This window comes from Saimiri boliviensis, chromosome 9 (assembly GCF_048565385.1).
Source record: "Saimiri boliviensis isolate mSaiBol1 chromosome 9, mSaiBol1.pri, whole genome shotgun sequence".
NCBI lineage: Eukaryota > Metazoa > Chordata > Mammalia > Primates > Cebidae > Saimiri > Saimiri boliviensis.
In genome coordinates, this window is record NC_133457.1 from 63963467 (window position 1) to 63987408 (window position 23942).

At 44.6% G+C, this 23942-nt stretch overlaps 1 protein-coding gene across 3 annotated transcripts in view; it reads right to left on the reverse strand.

Annotated features, from left to right (window-relative positions):
- SCN10A (sodium voltage-gated channel alpha subunit 10) overlaps nt 1-23942 on the reverse strand; it is a 99139-nt gene that overhangs the window by 42880 nt on the left and 32317 nt on the right. For 2 of the 3 annotated variants that reach the window (XM_010341489.3, XM_010341488.3), the window contains exons 5-13: nt 21816-21907; nt 19506-19697; nt 18996-19086; nt 15005-15146; nt 14662-14859; nt 13769-13939; nt 10127-10414; nt 8786-8897; nt 1166-1404 (exon numbers count right to left, since the gene is read on the reverse strand). In XM_010341489.3, coding sequence (XP_010339791.1) covers nt 1166-1404; nt 8786-8897; nt 10127-10414; nt 13769-13939; nt 14662-14859; nt 15005-15146; nt 18996-19086; nt 19506-19697; nt 21816-21907 — 1525 coding nt within the window. The remainder of the gene's footprint in view (nt 1-1165; nt 1405-8785; nt 8898-10126; nt 10415-13768; nt 13940-14661; nt 14860-15004; nt 15147-18995; nt 19087-19505; nt 19698-21815; nt 21908-23942) is intronic. The other variant, XM_010341490.3, reaches the window with a different exon arrangement.

The following is a 23942-nucleotide window of genomic DNA, read 5'->3' on the forward strand; positions in this document are numbered from 1 at the left end:
GCCTCCACTTAAACCTGCAGCCTTTAAGAAGCTGGACCCCAAAGCTGGACAGTTCTGGTGAATCCAATAGGTCACCTCCAGCGTGGTGGGCCCTGCTTTGGACATGAAGGCAGGATATCGACTCTTTCTAGTTTCTGCCTATCGTGTGTGTGTGTGTTTGAAAGCACACCCACATCCCCCCCCCCCCCACACACACACACAAGCAGGTCCTGTGAGGTGGCTTAATCAGGGGTTAAGAAAAGTGAGCTTAGGAGCTTGGGAGCCAATCTGTCTGCATTCACATTCTGCTGTGGCCACTAAGTCAGCTCTATGACCTTGGGAAGATTATTTAACCTTCTGCATCTCAGTTTTTCCATCTGGGAAGGGAATAATAATAATACCTACCATATAGGGTTATTGTGAAAATAAAATGAGATAATCCACGAGAAGCACCTGAGTATTATTACTATCCCTGTGGGTGGGGCAACCTTGGAGCTGTTGCTCTCCCTCTGAGGCAGACACTTGATTCAGTATATAGTGAAATCCAGGATGGACTGTGTCTCGTTAAGAGTAAATAATACTAGCCAATGATGGAGGGAAATTTAAAGTAGCATCATGTCTAAACTTGGAAAGTTCCGACTTCCTGATGGTTTTGTCACAACGGCAACCTGTTTCCACGTTCCCTCCCTCCCACTGCCTTCCCTTCCCCTCCCCCACTCTTTTTCTCCTTAAGTGACAGCATTGAAAATCGTGGCTACTGTTAATTGCAGTCATAAAAGTAATTATGTTGGAAGGAAATTGACAAGTTCAAAGATTGTCTTTAGATGAAAAAGTGACATTTGTCCTCACTTCAAGGTAGAGGCAGCTGAGATCCAGAGAATTCAAGTGGCCGCCCTGTGTTCTGTAAAGGGCAACGAGCTGCCTCTGGCTCCAGGCTCTCTTGGTCTACTTTTCTGTTCTTGTTCATCCCAAAGCCATTCACACCAGCTCAGCCTGGGTCCTCCCATGCTTGACCTCCTGAACCTGGTGTCCACATGTGTCCCACACTGCTGCTCTGCTGTCAGATAACTGGCTCAACACACTAACCAATAAGGGCATGCCCCGCCCCACCCGAACCACACCCTGCTCCCGCCCCCACCCCTGCCCTGGCCATACCAGTGAGGACAGTGCCAGCCAGAGCACTCACAATGTTGCCTATGTAAAGCATGGCTTCGAAGGTAGAGCTCATGCCATGGTACTCCATGGCCATGAAGATGGTGTTCACCACGATGCACAAGGTGATGGTGAGCTCTGCAAAGGGGTCCGTCACAAGCTCAAAGAGAATTGTCTTGAGCTTCACCCACATGGGGCAGCAGTCCCAGATCAGATACTTCTGAGCCAAGCTGGTCAAGCAGGGCGGGCACCTCTGTTCAGACTCCTCGAGTTCTGCATTACAGGTATGGTCAATGACAGCTGTCAGCCATGTGTCACCTTGGACCCCAATTCTGCAGTCATCCCCTAGACCTTGTCATAACTAATAACTACCACGTCCAAAAATCTTGACTTCAGCGCCCCCCACCCCGGTGTTCATTTCCTATATTTTGAACTCCTTTAGTCTTGTAACTCCAATTAATCTGTGCCCTCTCCAGTCCTTGGAACCACTGACATTCCCACCTGTATCATGTCCTTACTTCTCAATTTACCCAGGTTAGATTTCACGTCCATCTCTCTGACTGCTCCCTTGCAGGCACCCTCAATTCCTTTGCCCCTCTCCTCCTTCACTGCACTTGCCTGGCAAAACCTGAACTCCAGATAGACCCAATTTGCAGACTACTCTGCACTTGCACCCAACCAGCTGGACCTGGCTGGAAAGAAATATACAACTGTGCTTACTGGTCCTCCTAGAGATCCGTGAGCCCAGCCTTGCCCCGCCCAGAAATCTGGCTGTGTTGCTGTAGCATATTCCACTCGTTTAGTCTTCCAGATGACTGTTTCTCACTTCCTCTTCCCCACCTCTAACCTCCAGCTCTTCTTTCTACTCCTCACTCTGTTCATAAGCTCCCTTTTATTTCACTCAGAATATAGAATAGCTCACAAAAGAACTTCCCCTTCTTTCCACCACTAAATCTCTGGCATATCCACAAGTCCACCCGGTCCTCTGCCTTTCTGCTCCACACAGTGCAGGCCCTTTCCCCTCCCACCTACTCAAGGCCTGCGTCGTCCCCTCTCCCTTCCAGACCATTCCCATCAGCACGTAAACATGTTTTAATTATCTCGCGGCTTTGAAAAAGTCCCCCTGGATCCCATGCTCTCCTTCATCACTGCTTCCTTAACAGCAAAATTCCTCGTAAGAGTTTTCTACACTTGACCTTCTACACCTCCTTACCTCTTTTTTCTCTGCAGCCCCTGGAATCTGACTTCCACTGCTTCCAAATTCAAATCATCAGTTTCCAGTTCTCATCGTACTCTTACAGCATTTGACAGAATTTACATTGTTCTCTTTGAAGTCAGTGTTCATTTGCCTCTAGGGGCTGCAGCGCCTCTTGCTTTTCCTCCCTTATCGGTGACTATTTCTTTTCACTTTCTGTTTTTGGCTCCCTCTTCCTTTCCTGCTTGTAAATGTTGGAGAACTCAAGCATTCTCACCTCAGCCCCTCTGTTTTCTTGAACCTAAAAAAACCATCTTTAGGCCGATTCCCACCAAATTATGTGTCCAGTTTCTGATCCCTTCCTGAACACTAGGCTCATCTCTCTGGCTGCCTCCATTAAATCCCCATGTGGATGTGTAATTGTGGCCACCTCGATGGCTTTAGGTTTATCTAGAAATTTTGCAGCAAGACATGCATCCTGTACAGATAACAGCCCATGTGGGCAAAGAAAGATGAGGTCCATTGTTTATAATAATAATAGAAAACAACAACCGATAAAGTATAATACATTGTGAAAAAGGATGAGGCAGACTTATTTGTGGCGAAGTAGAAAAATGTATATGTGTAATGTGTGTATGTGCAAGTGTGTGCTTATATATGCACAGAACATTGCTTGAAGAATATAAGACAAACTGGAGCCAGTGTGGGGGAGGTGTGCACCAGGTGTCTGGGGAGCAGAAAGGGTCTGTAGTGGGAAGGAGACACAGCTGTCATGCATACACATTTGCAGTGTTTAGACTTTTTTTTACTAAATGCATTTGGAAAATGAGTTTAGAGAAATAATTGCATGCCCCCAAAATTTGCTAACAGTGCGTTATCCTGATAGGTAATTTAAAAATTTATATGTAGTCAAAATTTATCAGGAATATTTTTATTTGTCATGCAAGGCTTGGAAAAACCTTCTCCATGTTTTTTTTCTTTCTTTTGTAGTTTCAGTTTTTTCACTTAAAACTTTGGTGCATTTGAAATTATTTTGGATAAAGAGCAAGATATTGATCTAGTTTTTTTTCCTATCTCTGGTTATTTATATCAGCATCACTTATTGAATAATTTCTCCTTTTCCAAAGATTTGAAATGTCATTTTTGTCATGTTGTTGCCATTTATTTTCGTATGTTTTTATATACACATGTCCATTTCTCTTCCACAGATCAGACTATTTTCACTGTCATGCTGTTTTAATCACTGACTGTGGATTTTAGAAACTACAGATGTCAAAACTGGCAAAGCATTGCTCTCTAAAGAAGTTAGCACTTCCTGGGACCAAAATCAACAATGCCTGGTTGGAACAAAAGCAAGAGTTTCCCTGGACCTATTTTGGCACTAAAAAGAAGCACAGGAAGTAGTGATGAATGAGGACACTCTAGACGCGCCATCTTGGCAGGAAGCAGCCACCTGTGAGCCATGATGGGCAAAGAGAGGCAGCTTTGCAGGCAGCCTTGACCTTACTGAACTTGATTGACTGGGAGACACGGAGGCTTAAAGTAGCTACTTGCCAGCTTAAAACATGATGATGGCTCCCCTCAAAAGGATCTCCTATAAAAAGCTGATCCAGAAAGAACTTCCCTCCCTTCTTCCTGTTACACTTAGAGAGGTTCCCCTTCCTCCTGTTACCATCAGTGTTTCCACTTGGCGTCCTCCCCTGCCACTGCAGGAGGCTGTTGAATAGTCCCTCTCCTCCCTGAATCCTCAGTCTCTCCTGTTCTCCCAGATCCTCTCCATTAGCATGCAAATATGCTCAAAACAAAGAAACCAACACTCCCCCTAACACAAAACCCAAAAATCTTCTTTCAATTCTACCTGCTCCCTAGTGCCATCTTACTAACTCCTCTCCCTCACAGGCAAACTTCTTGAAAACAATTGTCTGTACACAATATCAACATTTCTTCACCTCTCATTCATTCTTTAAGCCCCTTCAATATGCCTACCCTTCTACTGCACAAATCCTCTTTTGCTTAGATCACCAAAGACATCCTGTGACTAAAGTCCCTGGACCTTTTCAGGGCTTCATTTGACCTGACCTTTCCACCTCTGTTGGCCTTTCTAGTCTTCCTGAAGAAATGTTTACTCTTGGGTCTGCATTGTATTCTTCTAGGTCTTCTCCTATTTCCGTACCTTCCTACTCAGTCTCCTCTGCTGGGTCTCTCTCTTCTGCTTAACCATTAAACATTAGTTTTTTAGAACTCTGTCCTAGGCCTTCTTCTCTTCTTGCTTCAACCCTTCTGCGTTATCTTATCCACTTGCATCTTTTCAAAATTACCACCTACATGCAAACTGCTTTCAAATATATATATGTATCTAGGCCATCTTTGTCATCTAAGTTCTAGACCCATATATCATAAAGCCAACTTCCTACTGAAGATCCCTACCTAGATGTTCCAAGGGTACCTGAAACCCAATATGTCCCACACTCAACTCATGATCTTCTCCTTTCCTCTTTCCCCAGGGAAGCCCCCTTCTCCCCCTAAAATGCTCCCTTTAATGAGTTATTGCACCAGCATATCTTTAGGCACTTAGAACCATATGCATCATCAAGTCCTGAATCTTATATGAATTAGATAGCTGAATCTTATATGAATCCTTCCATTTCCCATTATCCCCATGACACTACCTCAGAGTTCAAGCACTGCCATCTTGCACCCTGTTTCCTCCTAAGTGGTTTCCCTGCCAACATACTTCCCCCTTAATTTCATTATCTACAAGTATCCAGAGTAACTTTTATAAAATGCAAATGTGACTTCCCTGCCTCCATTCCTTTAATGGCACCTCACTCCTCTTAGCATGGAGTCCCATATTCTTAATGTGGTCTAGGAGGTTCTTGGGATCTGGCCCCAACTCATCCCTCTAGCCTTATTTTGAGTTCTCCTGGTTCTCTAGGTTACAGCTACATTAGGCTTTTTCATTCCTTCAAATGTTATTCTCTCCTCTGCTTTGCAGTCTTTTAAGCCTGGAATAATTCCCTGACTCCAGGCTAACCTTACCATATTTCACTTGGTATACTGCACTTCATCTTTAAGACACTCAGCACTCCAGTAATAACTTGTTTCATTTCCTTCTACCCCCACTAAACATGAGGGCAGAGACTCAGCTGTGCTCACTGCTGTGACCCAGCTTCTGGAATTCTGGCTTGGACAATTGTCAAATCTCAGCTTGCATGCCAAGCATAGATGGTTCACATGTTTTCAGTTCAGTTAACTGTCAAGCTCCTGTTGGTTTGGGTCAGACTTTCTTAAGCACAATCCCTCTTAAAGAGGTAGCCTTTGTAAATTCTATCATGACTGTGGCAGCGCAAAGCATCCTTCAGGTATCTCATGTGTATAATGAATATAACATTCAACCAGAGAAGACAATGTGTCCTATCCTCAGACAACTTTGACCTCTTCAATTTCACCTAAGGTTTCCTCTCCCCAGATTTTCTTTAAAATATCATTGTCTCTCTGACCGCTCTTACTCCACTCTCACAACATCTTCCTTGAGGGGAAGTCTCTCCTCCCCCAAGATATTTGACTATTATTTTTTTTCCTTTTTATCAGTTCACACCATTATAAATCAGTATCACCCTCCCAAATATCAACTTTGTGCCTGCACTTCTCTTCTGGGTAATGGAGATCAGGCTGTGAGCAAAACAGATACATCTCTGCCCTCATGGATTTTACAACCTAGTGAATAATCATAGCCAAATGTGACGAGTATTGATTAAATGCTAGGCATGGTTCTAAGCATTTTGCTTGCCCTAACTCGTTTAATCCTCACAAAACTCTACAAGATAAGTATATTCTCACTATTTTACAGTCTAGAAATCTGAGGCACAGAGAGCTTACTGAAGCTCCAGGGTCACTGTTTACCATAAACGGCAGAGCTAGGGGGCAAACCCAGGCAGCTGGGCTCTGACTGCTATCCTCTGCTGCCTCTCATTCATCCTGTGACCTTCTTTTCCTAGCAAGGTTTGCCTTGGAGACCTACTCTCCACCTTCTCTGCTCTCTCTCTGTGCCTGGGGAGGGTAGCCTGTACAAAACGCATTGCCCTCACCCTCTGGCACTGGCCAGGCTTGGTTAATGAGAGGCATACGAAGGATGTGATTGGGACACACATTTTGCTCGTTCCTGTCTCATTTTCGCAGAATGCATTGTGTTTGCTGCTCGTGTCTGCAAACTTTCTCCTCAGGTTCTTACATAGCTGATGACTTTATTTCATTCAGATTTCTGTTCTTCTTGGAGGACACTCTCCATCTCCTTCCCTACTTGGTTTTTTCTCCTACTTCTTATCACTGGCTGAATATCTATGCATGTTCATCTTTTGCGTCCCGTTCCCTGTTCACCACTGAATCCCAGCACCGGGAGCAAAGCCACACACACAACAGGGGCTCAACAAATGCTTGTTGATAAGTGAATAAATGAAAGGAGAGAGAAGGAGGAAGCTTAACAGTTTGGAGAAGAAATGAAAAAACAAACTGTTTGTATTCAATGTTTACTGTTTGATGACTGATAGCACAACCAAAACCCAAACCAAAAAAAAGCAAGAAAACTATCTGACCAAGAAAAAAAATTGTGGGACTAGCAGCCTGGTGAAATTCTATGCCATGAAAAAATGTTAGAAGTGCAGACACTGTTACAATGAACAGTGATATTAAATAATTATCAATGAGAAAAATAATATTAGAGAGTCTATACACCTTCTTGGGAACGGGTACACATTTCTCAATGCACACCCTTGGGTATGCAAGAAATGTAACTCAGTTGAATTCAATTTATGCTTCAAGTCCTCACCATGGGAAATGTCTTTTGTTAAGTCAATGTTGGATACTATTTCAATATCTGAGTCTCTGTCTAGGTTTTGTAGGGTTCAAGCCTGGTGGAGGGTTGAGCTGGTCCTTTGTCATTGCTAGCGTATTTTGCCTGAGTTGTAGTTCCCATCTGGTCCCTGGTGGGAGACTCCATGAAGATGGCTCTTCTCTCTCTAGATCCTCTCTGTGGGTCTCACGCATCTTCTTCCAGAGCCTTCACTGGGGGCTGCGTCATCGCGCAGCTCCTCTCTGCCATTCTGGAGCCACAGGATTTTCTCTGAGGCTGCCTCAGCCCTTCTCCAACCCAAGGTTGATCTAAGCTAAGTTTGCCTTTTCCCAGATTTTCTTAAAATCATCATTGTTTCTCCTATCTTACTCTACTCTCACAGTATCTTCCTTGAGAGAAAGTCTATCCTACCCCAGGATATCTGACTATTCCTTATTTTCTTCCTTTTTATCAGTTCACACCACTACAAGTTAGCATCACACCCCAGATATCACCTTTGTGCATGCACTGCTCTTCTAGGTAATGGAGATCCAGCTGTGAGCAACACAGACACACCTCTGCACATCTGGTATATTACTGGCCAGTTCTACTCTACAGTTTCTGTGCATGTAAATCTCTCTCTAAGGCTTTCCACCTCTGCCTTTACCTAGAAATTAAGGCACACATTGGCTCTGTTTTTAAATCCCTCAAACTTTTTTTTTTTTTTGGTTTCTGGTGCTCACCACTTCTTCCCCTCAAATTAGGATTCAGCCTAGGGCTGTGAGGAAAGCACACAGGACTTCTTCTTAGGAGCACAGTGGCATTCAAGCTCCCTTACAACTCCTCCAACCCAGGTCAGTTTAATTTGTCTAGGGGAGTAAGATAACTGGAAATGACTAAGGTTGCATTATCCATACCCTGAGACACACATACGCAAAGCTGGATTAGAATAGATCTCCTGCTCAGGGTTAGGGAGATGCAATCATGCTCTGTGGCAATGTGTGTGGATAGGTGGCCATGACCATTACCACTCTCTTCCTCTACTCCTTGTCTTGGAACTTAGACACATCCCTGGTGAGACGGATTGGATTCCCACTTGACTGGTAGAATTCTGAATTAACAAGGACTTAGTTAAACTGATTAATGGACTTAAATTGTCTTCAATAGTCAGCAAAATGGGGGCTTGAAAAAGAAATTAAGTTAACAGCTGTGTAAGTTACAACCATGAAAAATATAATTTTGAAACCATGAAAAGGATAATTTTGCCATGTTGGAAAATTAAAGATGGTTAAATTTCTTGCACACCTGAGAGCTGGCCTGAAATTCTCTGATGCCTGCCAGATCACCTTTAAAAATCTAGTTTTGTGATGCATGCAAAGCAGATGCTAATTTGAACAAGAGATGAGCTAGGATATTTTATTCATCAAGTTATTTTGCTTTTGAAAAATTATGCATATAAAAAAAACACATTGATAAAAGATGGTGGAGCCTAGGACAAAAGAAAGAGGAGTGTTTGGAATCCCAGTACACAGAGATGGATGCTTTGACATGGGTTAGAGGCACTGCTTCTGCCACTCACATGGGAATTCATCATGGCACAGTGGATGAACAATGCAATGAGCAAGACTTACCCTCAAGGACGGAGGTTATGATGCTGACAACACTCATTGCCCTTTGGGCTCGGAAAGGTTCATCTAAGTATTCTGCTGACAAAAAAGTCTTCTTCTGTCCCGCATCAAATGCCTGCTGAGACACAGAGTCAGGACACTCCCTTAACCTAATGTCTTCATGGCAAAGACAGAACATTCAGCCTCTTATTGGCCAGTCTCATGTAGTCATGTGTCACTTAATGATAGCGATATGTTCTGAGAAATGTATCATTAGGTGATTTCATCATTCTGTGAATATCCTACAGTGTATTTACACAAACAAATGCTATAGTCTTCTATATATCTAGGAAAAATAGTGTGGCCTGTCGCTCCTAGGCTACAAATCTGTACAGCCTATTATTGTTGAATACTGTAATTATAAACAGTTAATAAACAAAGTTGGCCAGACGTGGCGGCTCATGCCTGTAATCCCAGCACTTTGGGAGGCCGAGGCGAGCAGATCATGAGGTCAGGAGATCAAGACCATCCTGGCCAACACGGTGAAACTCCGTCTCTACTAAAAATACAAAAAATGAGCCGGGTGTGGTGGAACGCAGCTGTCTACTTGGGAGGCTGAGACATGAGAATTGCTTGAACCTGGGAGGCGGAGGTTGCAGCGAGCAAATTGCTCTGTATCCCTAGCTAGCCAGAGAGCGCAAATGAAAAACACTAGAAACATCATTACTGAAACTGGAGGGAGGACTCAAATTAACTCACACCTCTGAGTCCAGTGAGGAATCCCTCACTTGCCATTACACTCTGCGATTATTCTATTAAAGAGTGCTGGCCAGCTAGTCACTCTTGCCTAGTTTGTGCATTTTGGCAAATTATTTCTTCTGTGAGTAAAACAAGGAATACTCTGCTTCTATTGAGATCTGTCCTGAGAAGCTCCCAGAATTTCTCCGGGTTCCATTTGCCCAGCCTAAAGGAGTGTGCACAGAGCCACAGGCAGGAAGAGATGGTCCTTCAGTTTTTCTCATACCTGTCCAGGAAGAAAGCAGGCCTATCACAGAGGCAGTGGTATTGAGTGGGGACAGAGAAAGAATGAGAAGAAATGGGGTCACATAGAAAATTATTTGCGTCACTGTACTGCAGAGTAAACCAGGAAACCTGTTTGACCTCAGGCCAACTCAGTCTCTCTGTCTCTCTCTCTCTCTCTCTCTCTGGGTCTCATCTTCTATGTCCATAAAAAGGGAGTAGAATGGGGAGCCATTGGACAGGATGATGGCTAAAGGTCCCTTCCATTGGTGACACTCAGGCTTACTGGCCCAAGGCTTCTAGTTGGAAGACAGCCTGGGGGGGTCTGGAGATTCACAAACTCACCGAGACTTCCACAGCTCCAGGGGCAAGCTCGCTAGTGGGCAGCGGCGGGTGTTCATCTTCTCCATGCCTGGAGTCAGGGTTGCTGGGTTGTGGGCTTCTAGGGAGGGGGCCTTGCTGGCCAGCACCCCCACCCAGCAGCAGGGAGCCCCGATGGCTTTCGCAGTCTCCAGGAAAGGCTCCATCATCTGTGACTCCCTCGGGGAGTGAGATATCTCGGCCGGGGAACCGGAAGTGGAACAGGCTGCCGTGGCTAGCCCGGCGTCTTCCAGAGGCGAGGCCTAGAAAAGACTGGGCATTGCCCCGAAGGAGCAGGAAGGCTGGCAGCTGGTCCTCTGGCAAATCTAGAGCCCAACGCTTTCCTCTACCTACTCCCATTTCCCTGCCCCTATTTTTATGACCTTTCAGTAGCTAAATAAAGGCACAAGTCTAAGGCACAAGTCTAAGGCACAAATTCTAGGAATGCATGGTGAGGAAACAATAAAAAAAAAAAAGGAGATTCTAGACAGACTCGGGGAAAGACCAGGAGGGAGGAGGGATTACAGGGTGCCGATGCTCAGCAAATAGGTCATCATGGCCAGGAACATGTCAGAGGAAACCCTGTCACCTGGGTAGGTCAGCTGTTCGCCAACCTGTGGCCACAGGGCTAGACAAAGCTGTCTGAAGTTCCCTTTTCCATATGCAAAGTTGTGACCTGAGGAGACTTCCATGCCCATCAGTACTGGAACATACTTGGTAAGTGGTTGTTGAATAAACGAGTGTACTTCATTGTCTGAAAATTAGGTTGTACAATTCATTAGTTCCAGTCTGTATGAGTGTGAATTTGTGTTGCAAAGGAGGAGACAAGAGCTGTACAGTGTAATGAGCTTCCAGGATCCCTCGAGGCAAGCTTTGAACAGTCAACAATGGAGAGATTGAAGGAGGGTTGCAGCCTGATTTCCTGGAAGAATAATGTCATTCCTCCCAATCAATAAACATTTCCCATCAAAATCTTTTACTGAGGGAACTGTGTGGCTTGAAGTTGCCAGAGAAAAGAGCTAATTCATAAGCCCAGAGCCCTCAGAGAGTTAGTGTGCTGGGTTAGGTAGTTCCCATGACCATAGTGAAACTTGACCGTAACTGACCATACTTTCTGTTCTCAGGTGGCCTATAGTACATCTGCAATCTAAACATTGACTTCATACCGAATTCTGATCATACTGATTTACTCCACTCACCTTCCTTCCTTTTATTTACTAAACTACTAAAATGGAGAATCTTGCCAATTGGGGTCTTCCTAACTAATCAATCCTCTCATCTCACAGAACTGATGTTTCCTCTCTTGATAATTTGAAACCCAACCTTGTTTAGCAACCATTATTAAAAGCCCAGTATTATAAACAGAATACTATGCCTGTAATGCATACCCAAGGACTCATAAAGAACTCATAATATGCAAAAGTCCTTCCCATTTTTGAAGCAAATGTGAAAAATGGACAAATCCGTATTAAAGAAGGGAATCACTACATTATTTGCACTTGAGCACTCAGCAAACAATGAAGAAACTGAGAAGAAAATTTTGGTTGCGTATTTGACAGCAGTGTCTCCATGGCTGTGAGTTATTTTAGAATTAAGCTTTTTGACAAAAGGTGGGCAATGTCTTCTGAGTACAAGCATTAGAATTGCTTTAAGAATTCATCCTCCAAGCAGGCCAACTGGTCTGTAAATTTCCACGAAACCCCTCCTGGGTCACTCCTGTATATTCTTCTATTTCATTTCTGTTGGTTAGAAAATGGCTTTACGTAAAAACTGCGTAAGGTCTGTTTGCCAGATGAATATACCTGGGAATGGAAGAAAGAGTGTGCTTTCCTGAATGGCTCCAATCCATCAGCTAGCATTCAGGAAGCACACCAACGGTGCCTCCCTGTCTTTCCACACACATGTTGTTCTTTCTGCCTGGAAAATACTCCTCCCCAAATTCTCTAAAGTCTTCAATTACTGGAAGAATCTCTACATGCTATTTGCAGTTGGCCCCAATTATCCCCTCCTCCAGGAAGCCTTTTCTGATACCTGTCTAGCCGCATAAGAGTGGATGTTTCTTCTATTCTCAAAATACCATGTATGTGTCTCTAACACACTATTTAGCATATGGCTGTGTTTATATTTGCCTCCTCCACCAGAATGGAAATCCTTGGGGAAAAGAGCATGTTCTAGTCATATCTTTATACCAAGAATCTAACATTGTTGAATGAACAAGTTGAAGTTCCTCTTTTTTCCCTTTGAAAGTAAGTATCACTGGAGAGACAAGCACACATACCAATTATTGGACATCCAGGTGCTAATTTGTGTGGGGCTGACAGAATAGGGGAAATTAAAGTCCAATTCAGAGTGTCGTTGACATTTCCATGGAAGCTGTGATTCATCCTGTTCTGTGATTGCCAGAGCCCTAGTCAAATCCCCTTTGAAACATTGTCTGAACTGTGCCCCATGTATGCCAGGTGCTGCTTAAAAGAGGCAGAGCAAAAAAGAGGAGGGCACAGAGGCAGATAAATGCTGAAGTGTGGGTGTGTCATGAGATCGGTGCGCATGCGAGTGTGTCTGTGTTTGTATATGCACACATAAATCTGAGGGTTGGAGAGATGGTATTGCAAAAAAAGTAAAAATCCTTCAGTTTAGCACAGGGAAAGAGATTGAGAGGAAAGTGAGAGGCAGAAAGCATAAAAAGTAGCCATGCGGGTCCCCTTTTCTACACTGTTAGCACGGAACCATCCTCCCACACAGCTGGTATTTTCTGTCAGTCCTAGGGAAAGGGCATATTTGGGGTACAAGGACTTTCAAGGGGCAGGAAGGTGGTGGGAGGAAGCGTGGTGAGGAAAGTTGCAGTGCAAATTTTAGAGGGGGAGACAGAAAGTTATTATTGGGGGAACAAAATTGCTACAGGGTCTGAGGTGACGTGCTGAAGCCATTCCCAGGCTGGACTGTGTCACAGAGATGGGTGCTGGGACATTTTCTGTTAATAACAGGTGACAGCTTGAATTGCAGGACCTTAGGAAGGAGGTCAGAAATTATACCCAATAATTATGCAAAACTGTGATGTTTTAACTTAAAAAATAACCAAGTAAAAAATAAAAACCACCTCAACACATCAGGAAAAAAAAAAAAAAAAAAAAAAAAAAGGCGAGTGAAGGATCTCAGCACCATGGACAGGGAGCCTTGAGCTCTAAAACTGCCGCTCAGAGCATCAGAGGGAAGCTGACCTTTAAGGTCCACAGACACCTTACCATAGGCATGTTCAATACAGGCTTCCCACCTTTCCTACAAACCTGGGTTTTTCCTCCAGGGTCCGCATCTTGGAATGACCACCCATTTTATTGCCGAATCCTGAAACCTGGGAGTCAAATTGGACTCTGCCTTCCCTTTTCCACAGTCCACAATCCCAGTCTTGTTAATCCCCTCCCCCAAAATGTCCTTACAATTCATTCCTTTTTCCCATCTATAATTACTCTCTCCTAGTTTAGTGTATCATTTTGGAGGGGGTGTCTGGATCCTTCCAAGCTCTGTGCCTCTAGCTCTTTCTCTGCCACAAACCTCTTCCCACTCTAACCCATTGTCCATGGCAGCTGCAAATGGTGGGTAATCTTTAGAGCACAAACCTGAGCCCCTTACCATCCTGCGCTGGTTGTAAGGATCAGAGTAGGGTGATCTGTTGTCTTCTGTGGAGCCCTCTGACACCCTTGGCTTTATTCTGTGCCTTCTCTCACTGGCATTTTTTGAGGTTAAAGGTGATCCATTGTGGGAGTGGAGAGAAGTTGTGTCAATCCCCAGTGCTGCCAGCACCTGCAAAGAGGAACAGCAGCTGTAGCCAATAGTATTTGCTTGGATTTAGCACAAATGTGTCCCCCAGACGTGGGGTGCCAGGGGGGTGAGAGATCTGAAACAGAGAAACTCAAGGGTTAGGACCTGGGTGGTGGTGGGATTTGGCCATGGCAGGTACAGATACCTCTGGATCACCCCCCACTCATTCATGGGACACTGTTGGTGCCCCACCCAGGTCCCTTTCACGAGGTCAGCACACCTGACCCTATCTGCTTGAGTGGCAGCGGCTAGTGGCTCAAACTTACAGCACTCTGCAAAAAATCTCTTTTGGCTGCTTGCTTCTGGGATGGGTATAGGTACAAAAAGCTGGCACCCTTGCCTCAAGGTAGAGCTAACTGTGGTACAGGTCATGCCCCAGAGTTTCCTACGGTATCAGGCTGAAGCTGGTCTCTAGCTGAAAACACTGTTTAGTTCCACCCTCTGCTGCATTCTGTTTTCCTTCACTAGCTTTCACCTGAGAGCACTCCCTTAATAGATCAGATGCACAAGAATCCTCACTTAGGTTCTTCTTTGAGAAAACCTGACCTGATGTGGTCCGGTTTCTCCTATCATTCCTGTAGGAGGAAGATGATTTCTCCTATAATTCCCTAGATGGCAGCCCTAATTGAAGTGGCTAGTCCAGAACTCTATCCAAGAATGGACAATCTGCAACCTTCTTCACAAAGCTTCCACTCCTCACAAACCTCCTGCTCCTTCCGGAGCACCTCGAGGGCCTCCTGGAACTTCTTCTCCTTTGCTTCAATTTCATCAATGGTTGCCTGGTTCTGCTCCTCATATGCCATGGTGACCACAGCCAAGATCAAGTTGACCAGGTAGAAAGATCCCAGAAAGATTACGAGCACAAAAAAGATCATATAGATTTTCCCAGAAGCCCTCAGGGTCTGCAGATTCAAGGGAAAGAAAAGAAACTTGTACCCATAGCACATGGACCCCCCAGTTTAAGTCATGTCCTCCAAGGAAGGCACAGCCATGCAGCTGACCCACCAGCCTCCAACCAAGTCTGTGTGGGGACATGCAGCTCAGTACCTGCTGGTAGAGGCGTTCCCAGGAATCCTGTGTCATGAGGCGGAACAGTGAGAGGAAAGCCCAGGCAAAGGAATCAAAGCTGGTGTAGTTAAAATCCGGGTTGTCATAAGTTTTAAGGCAGACATAACCATCAGGGCAGTGGCTGCAGCAAGAACAGAGAAGGTCATCCCCTGCTTTTGGGGACAAGGCAGCCCAGGGCTGCAAGACGACCACAGAGTTTGATGTTAGGGATCAGAGTTCAAGGTGTCATCTTCCTCTTATAAACAGGATGATGTTGGACACTTGGTCTGTTTAGGTCTCGGTTTCTGTTATCCATAAAATGGGGATGCTAATACTTTCCTTCAGAATTCCACGCACAGGGGAGTGGCCTAGGAAGGCAGCTGACTGCCAAGACGCGATACCATAGACTCTCTGCCAGTTCATGCCGGGGAAGGGAGAATCAGTAGCAATCATCAGACTTAAAACTCGAGCCTGTTGGCATCACCTGCAGAGTTCTCTATCAAAAGAGGTCTCATATGATCCAAGTTCACTGATTAATTATATATAATAATGGAAATAATACTTTCCACTTACTGAGCACTTTCCGTGCTCCTCTCTCTCCCCTAAGTGCTTCACAAACGCTGTAATTTAATCATTCAATATTCTTTCTTTACAGATAAGGAAGCTGGGGGTCGGAAAGAAGTCAGTTGCCTAAAACCACACAGGTGTCAATGTATTTATTAAAAGGAGTGATGTAACTGTCAAGTAGCCCAAATACTTGAGTCAGCCGAGCCTTCTCCTGAAGATGGCCTACGAAGCAAGGCCAAATTGGAAATGACTGCCTGGTGAGTGTTGGGGTGGGAATGCTGAACTCCCTCTCTCTCACAATATGAAGATGAGTTGATGTCAAGAAGTATCTGTCAGCTCAGCAAGTGTAAAGTGCTCTCATCCACCCTAGTGGAGATGGCCTGATCAATGAAGCAGGAATGCCTCGCTTGACGTTTGGAATTCTTTAAAACATTTTTTTTTCTTTTCTTTTTTCCTTTTTTGTTTACCTGCACTCCTTGCAAATACATGGAATTCTCTTACTCCCAGGATTTCTCCATGATCACCAACCTCTGGAGCTCTCCTTATCTTAGACATCCACGTGCACAACCCATATCATGAATTAGAGCTCTGACAACGTAATTCTAACCAGTTCCAATTCTATCTCTACCTGGATTGAAGGTTGCAAGTTCTCTGGCTTTGTAGACCCACATTTAAAGGCAGGCTCTCGGTTTGGTCTCCCAAGGGGCTAGGCAAGCCATTACCAGTAGGTTTCCTAATTAATGCTGAGGGCAGCCTTATTTATGTGTCTTCTGTAGAAACCCACTATATATAGCCACTATATATAGTAGTGGCTATACATAGCCACTATATATAGTAGTGGCTATATATATATTCTGCAGACACTATATATCAACAGCTCACCTCTCTGAAGATTAAATGAGATCATTGTATAGTGTCTTGCACTTCCGCATAGTAATTTTTTTTTTTTTTTGAGACAGAGTCTTGCTCTGTTGCCAGGCGCCAGGCTGGAGTGCTGTGGTGCAACCTCAGCTCACTGCAACCTCTGCCTCCTGGGTTCAAGCAGTTCTCCTGCCGCAGTGCATGCCACCACGCCCAGCTAATTTTTGTATTTTTAGTAGAGATAGGGTTTCACCATGTTGGCCAGGGTGGTCTCAATCTCTTGACCTCGTGATCCGCCTGCCTTGGCCTCCCACATAGTAAATGTACATAAAATGCAAAGGAAAATTCCTACTGTTTTTAACTTTGGAAGCTACTGAAAGGATACACTGGAATAATATATGTGGAAGAACACTGAAAATTATCGGCTATTTTTGGGTATCAGTTTTCTGCCTTGAGACCCCTGACCTTCTTCTCACGGTGACATTGGTTAATATGGGCCTTTCCTGAGGGCTCTAGCTACTCTGCAGAGGACCCAGGTTTAGCTTTCACAGCAAGCCCCTGCAGGGCTCACTCTGCCCTTTGTCCTGAGCTGGCCTCTCTCTGCCATCCCAGCCTGGTCCACTCCCCCACTGCCTGGCTGGGACCTGCCAAGCAGCAGGCCCAGCCTTTCTGGGAGCTGAGCTGTGGAGGTGTGTAGTTGGACCCCACAACTTTACCACAATAAGGACTTGAGCTGCTCTGGAGCCACAGCCTTGAGAAATGTCTAAATAGACAGAAGAAGGGTGCTGAGGGGGCTCTTGGTTTACATTTAAGTCAAAGGCAAATGAAAACTGTTGTCAGAACAACCCTCCCGTGAGCCAGAGAAACAAATGCCAGATGCATTTGAGAAAGAAGAGGCCAAGGAATCTGACATTGACCAAATGCTCCTGCTTGTTTCCAGTAGTCAGCTCTGAGATGGTTTTCCTAGTGAGCCAATGAAGGTGGAGCCCCATGCAGGCTCCAAACAAGTCCGCCCGGGCAATATGGAGCCGTCAGCCTCTCAGGGATTGGGGGCATTGTGAGCTCTGCTCTTCCAAGCTCTCAGTCATTGAGGTGGGTGAGGTGGGCCTTTTTGACCTTTTGCCTAAAGTCTTTCTACTAATGCCTTCCTCCAGGGGCTAAAGCAGCAGACGGAGCTGAAGGGTCCTCATCCCTTAGGTTTGTCTCACAATTCTGTTCTGCCACCTGGAATGGCCTTCACTCAAACTATCTTGTATTCACCCAGCCTGGAACATCCTACTTGCCCTCGAAAGCTCACCTCAAACACCACCTCCAGGAAGCCTTCCTGACTTTCTCCCTTGCCTCACACCACCAGCTCAGTGTTTCCCCAGCCCACGAAGCCCCTAGTAAAGAACTTGTTTTCCACAGAGTAGCATCTTTATGTTGATGCATGAGAAATTGCAAACTAGTAGCTTATAGGCTGGATTTGACCCACGGGAATATATTGTTTGGCCCAAAAATACGTAGAGAGTTTTTGGAATAGGTAGCCAATGTTTATAGTTGGGAGATTTTATATAAAAATCTAAATTTCATGTCTCTATTTTAAAAGTTGGAAGAGCTGAAAGCAATGAACCCACATTTCCATATGGCAACTAAAAGCTGGACTGAGCAGTGAGGCTGCCCCTTTAGAGGTGGCATGAACTCTCAGCTCCCAGGTTCCCACCTGGCCCACTCCACTCATTTGCTGTTATGAATCTGGCCTCTTTAAGAACTTGAAATGGCAGAGTCATTTCAATGACTTTGTGTTTCTTCCGCTATTTGTGAGGATACATGTGTTTATTCCTCTATTTGTGAGAATAATGTAGCTATAGAATGGAGTTACCTGTGACGATTCAATGTAGAGCATTTGACAAAAATAATGATTGGTTCCTTCCTGGGGTAGATTGTTTATTAAAATGGCTACAGTTCTTCTCCCTGTGTATCCATACCCTTTCCAGTGTCACTTTACAGCTCCTTTCATTGAATGATGGAGTCTATTTTTCTACTTCTTGGATCTGGACTGCCTGGGACTTGCTTTGGTCAATAAAATGTAAAAAGGTACATTGTGTTGGTTCTAAGCTCAGGCCTGAAGAAGCCTTGCAATCTTCCACTGCTTCTCTGGAAACCCTGCTATGAGAAGAGAACCAGGCTAACTTGCTTGGGGTGAGAGGCCACAAGAACAGAGACAGAACATCCTAGCCCAGGCATCTCCCAGTTAATCTGTCTGCTGTCTGCATAAACAAGAATGAGCCTAGTCAGTGTCAGCCAATGCCCATATGATTGATCCCAGTCCAAAATGCTGATGCACAGAATAATGAATTAAATAAATTGTTTTAATTAACACAATTTTGGAGTCAGTTGTTACACGGCAAAAGCTAACTCATACATTCCCTGCCCATGAGCTCTGGGACGGCAAAGGCCATGACTTTTTTATTTAAACATCTTTCCCAGGACCTGCAACCCCATCTGCATCCATAAAATGCCAAGGACAAGATGGAGAAATAATTGTTGGGCATTGGTGCTTTGTCATAAGTTGGGCACTCACCCTGAGTCAGATCCATTGCCACACAGTAAGGGATCAGAAGTGCCTCGCTTATTTATGAAGGTATCTGTTAAAGAAAGGAAGAAAAGAAAGACTCACAGATGGTTCTGAACCCTCCAACCCAAGGCCTGTGTGGTGAATGCAACACTCTCAAGTCTTCCAAAATGAGCTCCTTTGGCTACATGTACTCAGTGGGCTTGCTGGGCCATGTGGAAGGTGTAAAGTCACATCTGAGAAGAGAAGAGCTGAGCAGTGACTTCGGCTCTCAGTCTCCCCCAGCAGAGGTAGAATGACTTGTCTCTAGATTTACGGCTCATTTCCTTGCAAGAGGGATGCTGAACAACAGGAAACAGGGTACCCAAAAGTAAAACACAACCCAAGAGAAGCATTTCAGCAGTAAAAGGAAACAAAATACATATCTATACGCACACACAGGGGCTCTGCATCCCCTGTCTCTATATGGTACTAAGGCCCCAACCAGACCTTGGTCCCGATGGGAGAAACGCCACTCACATTTTCTGTGAGATGAGTAGTTGGTTGTCTCATTGACAGCCATGTCATTCTTGACACATTTGTTCTTGAGGTTGCCCTTGAAGAGTTGCAGCCCCACCAAGGCAAAGACGCTGAGGCAGAAGATGGTGAGGATGGTCACATCAGCCAGTTTCTTCACTGAGTGGATCAGGGCCCCCACAATGACCTTTAGCCCTGCGGGAAGATGACAGTGGTATGGCCACATGGATGAGCTAGACTCAGAGTCCTTCCTCATCTCTACATACAGGGGTGAAATAGTCACACACTCCTGGGCAGTTCCAAGCCATTTCTCATCCGAAGCTTGATTTACTCTGAGAGGCGGGCAGGCAGGGACTGTTGTTCTCATTACAAAGATGATGAAACTGAGACCCAGGCAATCTATTTTTTTTATGATCTTGAGGCTAATAAAATTCCTGACACTAGCAATTCAATTTAAATAATTTATGCTGAGTACTTACTTTTTTTCCAGGCACTGTGCTAGGCATGAGACTACAACTTCACCCCAGTAATTTGGGATCTATCTTTCTGCATGCACGTCTCAGTTCTGGGAGGCAGCTTAAGACTTGGGACACATCAACCTCGCTGTGTGTGTGTGTGTGTGTGTGTGTGTGAGAGAGAGAGAGAGAGAGAGAGAGAGAGAGAGAGAGAGGTGGGGGGAGATGGAGATGCAAAGGAGATAGAATGAAACAAAAATAGAGAGACCAAGAGAAAGAAAAAGACAGACACAGAGAAACAGAGAGGTGAGTTTAGCAACAGAGAGAGACTATGAGAAACACTGAGACAGTCACTGGGGCAGAAACAGAATTTGCGCCAAGCACGGCTGTCAGTAAAGAAGGAGGCACTTGCTTGTTTAAGGAGGGATGATTTGTTGCTCTGGTAAGCAAAATCAACTTCTTTGGGAGAGTAGCTTCGCAGGTAGCAGAAAGAGCTCTAGCCAGGGAAGCAACCTAGGATTTATTTTTGGCTAGTCATTTTGGTCAGCAAATAATCCACTGAGCGCTACATGTGTCAGTCCCTGGGCTGGGAGCTGAGTGATGGCTAAGGCAGCAGCATGCCGAGTGCTGTTGTCTGACAATTGAGGAGAAAGTCCGGAGCATTGGCGAGCAGCCGGGCACACAGGGGAGCAGCCCTGAACTGAAGTTCCAGGGGTGGGAATGGGGTGGGTGGAGTGTGAGGAAGGTGGGAAAAAGCAGGGAGGAGGTAAAACCTTGGCAGAGCCCTGAGGAATGAGTGTGAGTTGAGTAAAGAGAGGAGGAAGGATATCCTGGAAGAAGCGGCAGCAGAGTTGAAGGCTGGGAGGTGAGCAATGGTGTGGGTGTCTGCGGAGCCATAGGTGGATTCCAGAGCACAGGGAGAGGTGAGGGGAGGTGAGAAATGAGGCAGAAGAGGGAGTCTGAACAGGCCAGGTCTTGCAAAGAAGACTCAGCGTGTTCCCAGTTGAGAGCAAGCGAGAGAGATACTAAGGGGCAGGACCAGGGCTCTCTTCAAGAAGAAGTGTGTCCAGTGGGGGTTGGCAGAGAGTTTCCAACCTCTCCCTGCACAGCCAGACATGAAATGGTGAAAACACGCATTCCCTCTAGAATGGGTGTTTCTGTTTACAGATGAGAGAATGAATGCTCGGGGGTGAGAGGAGAGAAGCCATCAGGCCACAAAGGGGAAGCGTTGAGTCCCACTTCCGAAAGTTTGCCTTGGCTCTGGCCTCCCCATCGTCACCATCAACCTCATGGGGGGTGAGGAGTAGTCACTGGGCCACTGGTGATAACGGAGATCTTAGAGGCACCATGCATTGAGCTTCAGTGGAGCTCTAATTTTGTTTCTGAGTTCTCAGTAATCAAGAATTAACGAATTCTTTTCTCTACTGGGTGTCTAAAGACAGGATTGTGGACCTATGGAAACAGTGAAGATACTAGGACTGCTGCCTCCCTTCCTCCCTATTTCCAAGTTTAATTCTTTAGTTTACAGTATACATAAAAATTCAGCTTGGGGGTCTTGCCTGAAAACCACAACCAGAGCAGGAAGTGAAGGCATACCCCTCCTGCTACGTATTGACTGTGAAGCTATGTGGTATTGGGAAGAACCTGGCCTAGGAGGGGTCACACTGCCTTTTACTAGTGATGAGGCCTTGGGTTCATGCTTCCTATACTCCAGGCTTCAGTTCCTTTGTCTCTTAAGTGGAGACAATAGTCCTTGCCCTGGAACCTTAAAGAGCTCTTGTGAAAATTAAAGAAGGGATTTAGGCTGTGAAAAATAACATATGCTCTGTGAATAAATGTGCTCGTTCAAGCAGCTCACCTGGGATCACAGAAACTGTTTTTAATGCTCTAAGAACTCTGAATGTCCGCAGGCCTGAGATCCCACGGAGATCTATTGCTGTGCCAACATATCTGTAGGACAAGAAGTGAGTCAGCATCTCTGAAAGCAAAGGTCCTCGAATGCATGCACCAGAAATAAGGACAATTTGGGATATCATGAGCCTGGATAGAAAGGACGCAGAACAGACACTTAGAATCCAGTGGTACTGCCATCTGCAGCCTGACGATGACACTGATTTCATTATTGCAGCATCTTTCAGAGTGGACCCTTTGAGAAGATGCATTGCAATCTAGGCAACACTGTGCATGTGGATGGATTTTCAAACACGGGCGTTTGACCAATGAGTCTCCACAGGCACTGGTTTCTCAGGAGGAGACCTCCATGTCTGGGGAGCACAAGGCTGAGCCTTGTCTGACCCACTGTGACAGGCCAGCTATTACTTAAGATTTGAGGTCTTTGACTTCTCCTCATGGGCATGGGACTAATTTTGGAAAGGAACCACCAAAGTGGTACTCTATGGAAAGAAAATCCCAGGCCATACAATTTCAAATGAGGAAGCCGAACTGAGATGAGGAAACATCTTCAGAGTGTGAGCCTGGATACGCCCATAAGCCCCACACAGACACACATGCAAATCTTTTTATTTTATTTTAACAGTTTTGGGGGAACAGGTGGTTTTGGATTATATAAGTTCTTTATTTTTATTTCAATAGTTTTGGGGTAACAGGTGGTGTTTGGTTCCACAGAATAGTTCTTTAGTGCTGATTCCTGAGGTTTTGGTGCACCCATTAGCCAAGCACTGTATGCTGTACCTAGTGTGTAGTCTCTTATCCCTTACCTTCCTCTCACCCTTCCCCACAAGTCCCCAAAATCTATTACATCACTCTTATGCCTTTGCATCCTCATAGCTTAGCCCCTGCTTATAACTGAGAATATACAATGCTTGGCTTTTCATTCCTGAGTTACTTTACTTAGAATCATGGTCTCCAACTCCAACCAGTTTGTTGCAAATGCCATTATTTCATTCCGTTTTACAACTGAGCGGTTTTTCCTGGGGTGTATACACCACATTTTCTTTATCTACTTGTTGGTTGATGGGCATTTAGGCTGGTTCCATATTTTTGCAATTGCAAATTGTGCTGCTATAAACATGCATGTGCAATTGTCTTTTCATATAATGGTTTCTTTTCCTCTGGAAACCCAGTAGTGGGGTTTGCTGGATCAAATGGTAGTTCTGCTTTTAATTTTTTACGGAATTTTCATAACGTTTTCCGTAGTGTTTGTACTAGTTGACATTCCCACCAACAGTGTAAAAGTGTTCCTTTTCATATCTATGCCAACATCTATACTTTTTTCATTATGGCCATTCTTGCAAGAGTAAGGTGGTATCTCATTGTGGTTTTAATTTGTGTTTCCCTGATAGTTAATGATGTTGAGCAATTTTTTCCTGTTTGTTGGCCATTTGTATATCTTTTGCTGAGAACTGTCTATTCATGTCTTTTGCCCACTTTGGATTTTTTTTTTCCTTGCTGATTTATTTGTGTTTCTTGTAGATTCTGGATATTAGTCTTTTGTCGGATGCATAGATTGCAATATTTTCTCCCATCCTATGGGTTGTCTGTTTGCTCAGAAGATTATTTCTCTTGCTCTGCAACAGCTTTTTAGTTTAATTAGTTCCCATCTATTTATTTTTGTTTTTGTTGGATTTGCTTTGGGTCATTGGTCCTGAACTTTTTGCCTAAGCCAATGTCTAGAAGAGTTTTTCCAATGTTATCTTCTTCCAATTGTTATGATTTCAGGTCTTAGATGTAAGTCTTTTATCTATCTTTAATTGATTTTTGTAAAAGATGAGAGATGAAGATTCAGTTTCTTTCTTCTACATATGGTTTGCTAATTATCCCAGTACCATTTGTTGAATAGAGTGTCCTTTCCTCTGTTTTTGTTTGCCTGTCAAAGATCAGCTGGCTGTATTTGGCTTTATTTCTGAGTTCTTTATTCTGCTCTATTAGTTTATATGTCTATTTTTATACCAGTTTCATGCTGTTTTGATAACTATAACCTTGTAGAATAGTTTGAAATCAGCTAATGCAATGCCTCCAGATTTGT